Here is a 6,110-nt window from a genome sequence, read left to right on the forward strand (position 1 = left end):
ATTAAAAATCAAGTAGTAACGAAGCTCTCCCTGTTCATAAAGAAAATGGAAAAGGTAACTGACCTTTCTATGAGCAGCGCTGGAGGCTGGTGGTTTGTTTCTCTGGCTGAGCGCCACATACTGCTCCTCCCCAGTGAAGGACACCATGTTCTTCTCAAAGACGAAGCCTCTCTCTGGAGCGTCCCCAAAATACTGGATATGGTAAAGGAGGCCTAACCTGCTGTTGGAGGCTACAGACGACACAAAAACATGGACATTGCAGCAAAATATACCAACKGCATTATTTCACCTATTAATAAAGCTTCAATGTTTATGGTTGTCACCTTTCTGTTTCTGTTTGAAGTGACTGTTGAGTTCTGGGTCTCTGGTCACCATGCAGGGCCACCATGGGTACCCCGACACCTTGGTCCAAACCAGATCCCCCACGCAGAACCGCGTAGGTACAGGGCGCTCTTCTGTTATTGGCTCCGGCTCTTCGGACACGACCGCAGGCTGAGGAGGAGAAAAAACAAAAACATATTTACTGCTTGCTGACTTTACTGAAGCCCATTAYCGTTCATTAGATGCTGCTCTCTACTTCTGTTCAGGCCAGGTGTTAGACAGAACCGCCTGCTGCTCTGCTCAGTCATTCAATGGCTCTCAGTCTGGGAAATAAGCATAATCTCATCTCTGCTCTTTGGGTTTGATTATCTGTTCTTCGGCGCAGCGTCATGGCAACGCCTCCAGCTTGGCAGATATTGGCGCCAGCCGGAATATGTGTAAATGTGAAACWGTAGCTAGCAAACATATATACAGACAAATCTACATCTAATACTGTACATTTGTTCATTTCCATTCCCTCTGGATTTTTTTAATTAAACATCTTTTTTGGCTTTCCATTTGGGAATTTTGCTAAACCTTCAACTAATGATAATTTTAATAATTGATTATTCTAATGAATAAACAGATTTTTTAAAAATTTGCAAATACTGCAGATTTTGCTTATGTATAGTTTTAAAAATTTAAACCAGGTAAAACTAAAACTGCCACTCGAGTTTTATGTAGATCATATTTACAGAAAAAGTTTTGTTTTTTTTTTATCTTAACTGCAAAAAGTATAAACCGCTGTATAGTTTTGGCTTAATTTCTACTGAGTGTATTCTTTCAGCAAAGAAAGAATACTGGAGTCTGTATACTCCTGTTAATGATTAAACAATTACTATTTCAATCATCAATTCATTTAGTCAATTTTTACAGAAAACAAATTAAGAACAATAACATACATTAATAATATTCTTGTATATTGCATTTGAAAACTGTAGAATATCTCAGTATCAACGGCTAAACCAGCAATATAAAACACTTCATAGAGAGATTTTTCCCTTTCTACCTCATTTGCCGCTTCCACTTCTCCGATAACCTCCGTGTGGTCAGGCATCTCCATGGCGATGACAGAGCTGCGGTTCAGAATAAGTTTGGGTTTGTTCGGTCGCCCCCTCCTTTTCTTCACTTCCTGTCCCAGCTCAGGTCCAGGTGAAGCGCTCTCTGTGGCTGTGACCAAGCTGGTCCCGTCTGCACAGGAAGGTTCCAGTGGGGGCTGCTCCGCCGCCTGCGGTACGGTCGCCTTCAGCTCGGCCTCGGCATGAGGCGTGCAGTTGTGCTGGTGGGCGTCATTGGTGGCGGGCGCCTCGTCGCCTTTCAGCATGGGCGGCTCTGGGGTGCAGAGCTTGGGTAGAGCGTCCTGATCGCCGTTCAGCACCAGGGAGGTGAGGTCTTTCAGCCTCTCGTGGCTGTGATTGCTGTGGTTGTGGCCGGACATCTTCTGGAGGACGCCGTCCTGGAGCGTGGCGGCGAGCTGCGCRGCGGCTTTGTCCATCAGTAGAGCCGGGTCGCTGCCCATGTCCGCCCGGCCCTTCAGGGTGCTCAGGGACTCGGGCGGCTGCTTCATGCTGATCGGGTTGGATGGTTCAGGCATTGCAGGCAGGGAGCTACCGATGCCGTCCATCCCATCTGACCCGTCAACGTTCACCGAACTGCAGCAGAAACACACCAGTTAAAGGGCCAGAATCATGCATTTTCCAGCCACATCAAATCAATATATAGTACAACCATGTAACTATGTTAACWTYAGTCGTTTTAAAAATATATTAAATATGAATCAAAATAAATTTTATATACATTAACGTCTTGAAATTGGGCCTTTGTCTCTTTAAAAACTCCTGCTCTTTCTGAAACTTTGCCTTCAGGAAGTCGTCACAACATGGCTCCTCTCTTAACCCTTTAATAACATTTTTACCAGCATTTCACTGAGAAGAAGCTCCGATAAAGAGCTCAACAGATGTGTAATTCCACCAGGTGTTTGCTAATTGCTCCTGACTGGTCTGAAGGAGCTGAGCGGGGGAGTTGCAGGGGAGGGCTGCTCTGTAGTTTGGAACTGCACAGAAGTTTGGAAACTACAGCATGGAGGAGAAGCTTTGTCCTCGAAGGCAGAGCTAGGTCCAGCTGAATGGTTGCCATAGGAGATTAAAGGATTTCTTAAAGCAAGCTTTAAAGAATCCAGGTAACACTCCAGGTATGTTTTTGATGAGGGAACAACATTATAACATGATGTAAAGCGCAAAACAGTTGATTTTCCATAATACTGGCCCTTTATAACACAACAAGCGGATCCCTTTTTGATCAGACATGATGCCTGATTTGCACATCTTCTTTAAAATGGCTAAATTTTTAAGGTGAAACTGTAAGCAATACAAACAAACATTTGTTTGTATTTCCTTTTAACTCATGTAAAGCACTTTGAATTGCCTTGCTGCTGAAAATGTGCTATATAAATAAAATKACCTTACCTAAAAATAATGAAAACAAAGAAGCCTGAAACATTCCCTGCACATCAAGTGAGCAATTCCCTCTTTTTTTAATGACTGTGCTGCACCACAATAGGAAACTGGAACAGTAAACCATGGCCTCCAGCACACTCTGTAACCTTTAGCATCATTTATGTCAGGTGTGAGGATATTTTGCCCAAAGCTGAAACAAGAAAAACAGGCAGTGTCTTATTTGCATGCAAGGCGTGTATTCAGGACCACCAGACATAACATTGAAAACTGAATTCCAAGCATTTCTTTTGAGTGCTACGCAGTTACATATATAGAAAACACACACACTCAAAATTAATGTTTGTTTTCTCTTTTCATCTTCAGATTTGCTTTTCCACCATCCAGAACATCTAAATTACCACATGTGGCCCAGAAGCTGCCTGCATTATTCAATTTAATACATTACTGGCTCATTAGTTAAACTGTAGACAAGTTGTAAAGTTCAGAACAGGAAAACGATTAAGCATGGACAATATAAAAAGGGAGTTCAGTGGCGTTGTGCTGTCTGGAGGGCTTAACTGTGTGTGTGGGCCCCCAAAATTTTATTTTATTTAGGGCCCCTCTCAGCATAGGGTCGCCCTAAGAGTTCAACAGTAAATTCATCTCTAAGCAACGGCGTTTTAGAAATTTTACAATAAACTGACATGGTTTTACACATAAATGTACGCAAACGGCATATTTAGAACGTTAAAACCTACATTATTAACATAAAAATATGTGGAAAAGCACAACTGACTAGGTCTACTCCAGTTTATGTTCAGTATATCCATTTTAAACATCAAATAAGGACACYGAGTAGCCGGAAATTATCTCACCACGACATTACTGAGTTCGCTTGGAAGAAGAGCGGTTATGGTGCTAGCTGCAGACCGGGGCCAAGCAGGGTGAAGGCTCCCCSGTATTCGGTAAAAGCCCCAGTGAGTGGGTGGTGAAAACTGCCACTAACAATCGTTGCAAAAGCCGCGGAAACTGAAGCAGTTGACAAGCAGGAGCGAAGCGAACCGGAGGCCGAATAATTGCTGAAAGTCAACGCGTTTCAGTTGGACTCTTAATAATGGAATTAATATTGATGTATAATGCGGGTAACATTACCAGTAGCAGCACAAGAACACGGCTAAAACACTACAGTYGGCGTCAAAACACCCGCTTTTTACCGGCTAGCAAGAAACAGGAACTTCAGCTATCATGTCATGCAAGAAAGGCTCCGACTATAACCTGGATAGAAAGGAGCGATGCTGGAAATCTCATGGATTCAAGCAACCGAGAAATTCCCTGTTGAGCCGCATCTCTTGTCATCAGTAGTCAGCCATTACACCGGACTCCAGCAAATAGACAAAGCCGCCTCCAAAATGCTAAATGGAAAACTTATTAGCAAAAGGGCTCAAACAACTCCTTGACAAACAACGGAAGTAGTAACGGCGAGGAGGTTAATGTGTTTAAGTTGCTTAGCCATTATTTCAAAGTCATTCTTAAATTGTAGGCGCCATGACAGCTTGCTGCAAGAAAGCTAACCGTGGCTATCTTGAGCGTACCATAGGAGCCAAGCCAAACTGCTAGCTTAACGTTAGCATAGTTAGTCGGCTTGCTAAAATGGAAGCCCGGCCTGAAGAAATGTCCGCTAAAAAACTCATCCWAGCAAACAGCTTCGGACTGACACTGTCATAGAGGACCGCTTCTCTGTGTTTACCTGTCGAATATCCTCTGGGATGGTTAAAGGGAAAAATTGCTCATATTCATCCTGGAAAGCGAATCATTTCATTCAAGTCGAATAAAAAAGCTTGCGGGAAACTCAAACTCCGGGGCCGACCAGCGGGAAAAAAGCTCACTTCCGATTGGTCGCGAGCAGAGCTGCGAGTATCCAACCGGTTCTTTCAAAAAAATCCAACCGTAGAAAGGAGCTGACCTCGGTGTCCCCTGTCTGCTTTCACACTACTTTTTTTTTTTTTTTTAAGTTTACAAATATGCACAAAATGTCGAGAGTAGAACGTCAAATATACTTTTAAACGCACATCATTTAAATACAATAAAGATATGACTGAAAATCAAAACTTTWAATCAAAACTCACCTACATAAGTGAATTGTATTCAAATATAGTTGCCTTTCTAAATATGAAAGTTTTGCGTTAKACTTTGCTCRTTTGTTGGATTACTTTGACCAGCTTTTGCTGATCTGTCTTGGTCAATTATAATTTCGGGTGAAAAAGTTATTTTGTAGTCTACTGCTAGCTTTATTGGTGGCATAATTCAAATCAAAATGCTTTGTTAATCCCAACAGGAAATGAAACGTTCTTGTAACTCATATTATCTAAGGATCTKCTGAACTGTTGTTGATGCCAATGGGCAGGAAGAGTCTCTTGTAGCAGTGTGTGTTACAGCAACCTGAAAAAGCCTCTGACTRAAGACTCTATTGTTGTATGATACTCTATTGTTGCATGATAGTCTCATGACGAGGATGTTYAGTAATGTTTCCTTTGTATGAATAATTCCTCCTTGCACAGTGCCTTGTATTTACTGTTGCATCTCCGGTCCAGTCTRTTGTCCTGGTGAACAGCGAGGTACGCATACTCCTCCCTCCACTTCTTCTCCCAGTTTGACCTCACCCGGTTCTGTGGACTGTCTTCCTGTCTTCTGGGTCTTATTTACAGGCTGGAATTTATAAGTGTGTGGTCCCCTTGCCCTAGAGTAGTAGTAAAATTGTCTACTTACACAAGTTTCTTTTTTATACATATTGAGATGGACTGAACATGTTCAAAGTTTTAGGCCAAACTCTACAAATGTATTTGTCTTTTTTGGAAAGTTCCTCGTAAACAATGGAATCATTTCTATAAATGTCTCCATCCATAGAAAAAAAACACACAAAAACAACGCTACACCAGGCTTGCACAAGCTTGCTGTTGTTGCACAAAAATCAAACTGAATGCATAAAGAAATAGGGCCATAAGTTTTCTTTAGAACTTCTTGTGGAAATCCATAAGACTGGTTCATCATTGCTTCAAGTTTCCAAATGCCTGAAGTTGCCTCATTCATCAGTCAAAATGATTGGATGCAAACACCATTGAAATGTCCTTTAGTCATAATGTCGAGATGAACATGTTTTGATGTGGAACATGTACATCAACACTAAGACAAAAACAAAAGACTCTGTGAAGATCCCCACTGAAGTTGGTAAATGAGTCCACAGTGGAGCTTGTTCCACAGTGGAACAAGYTCAGCACTGAYGTAGGCTAAAAGGCCACTCATAGAAGAAGACTCCAT

At 42.1% G+C, this 6,110-nt stretch overlaps 1 protein-coding gene across 1 annotated transcript in view; it reads right to left on the bottom strand.

Annotated features, from left to right (window-relative positions):
• The window catches only part of LOC108165824 (histone-lysine N-methyltransferase NSD2-like), a 7,710-nt gene extending 3,646 nt beyond the window's left edge, over window positions 1-4,064 (bottom strand). Inside the window, exons 1-4 of the mRNA XM_017302397.1 lie at window positions 3,671-4,064; window positions 1,370-2,012; window positions 324-492; window positions 64-230 (exon numbers count right to left, since the gene is read on the bottom strand). Coding sequence (XP_017157886.1) covers window positions 64-230; window positions 324-492; window positions 1,370-2,012; window positions 3,671-3,678 — 987 coding nt within the window. The 5' untranslated portion in view covers window positions 3,679-4,064. The remainder of the gene's footprint in view (window positions 1-63; window positions 231-323; window positions 493-1,369; window positions 2,013-3,670) is intronic.
• Window positions 4,065-6,110: the final 2,046 nt, after the last annotated feature.

The sequence above is a fragment of the Poecilia reticulata genome, linkage group LG22 (assembly GCF_000633615.1).
Source record: "Poecilia reticulata strain Guanapo linkage group LG22, Guppy_female_1.0+MT, whole genome shotgun sequence".
Taxonomy (NCBI): Eukaryota; Metazoa; Chordata; class Actinopteri; order Cyprinodontiformes; family Poeciliidae; genus Poecilia; species Poecilia reticulata.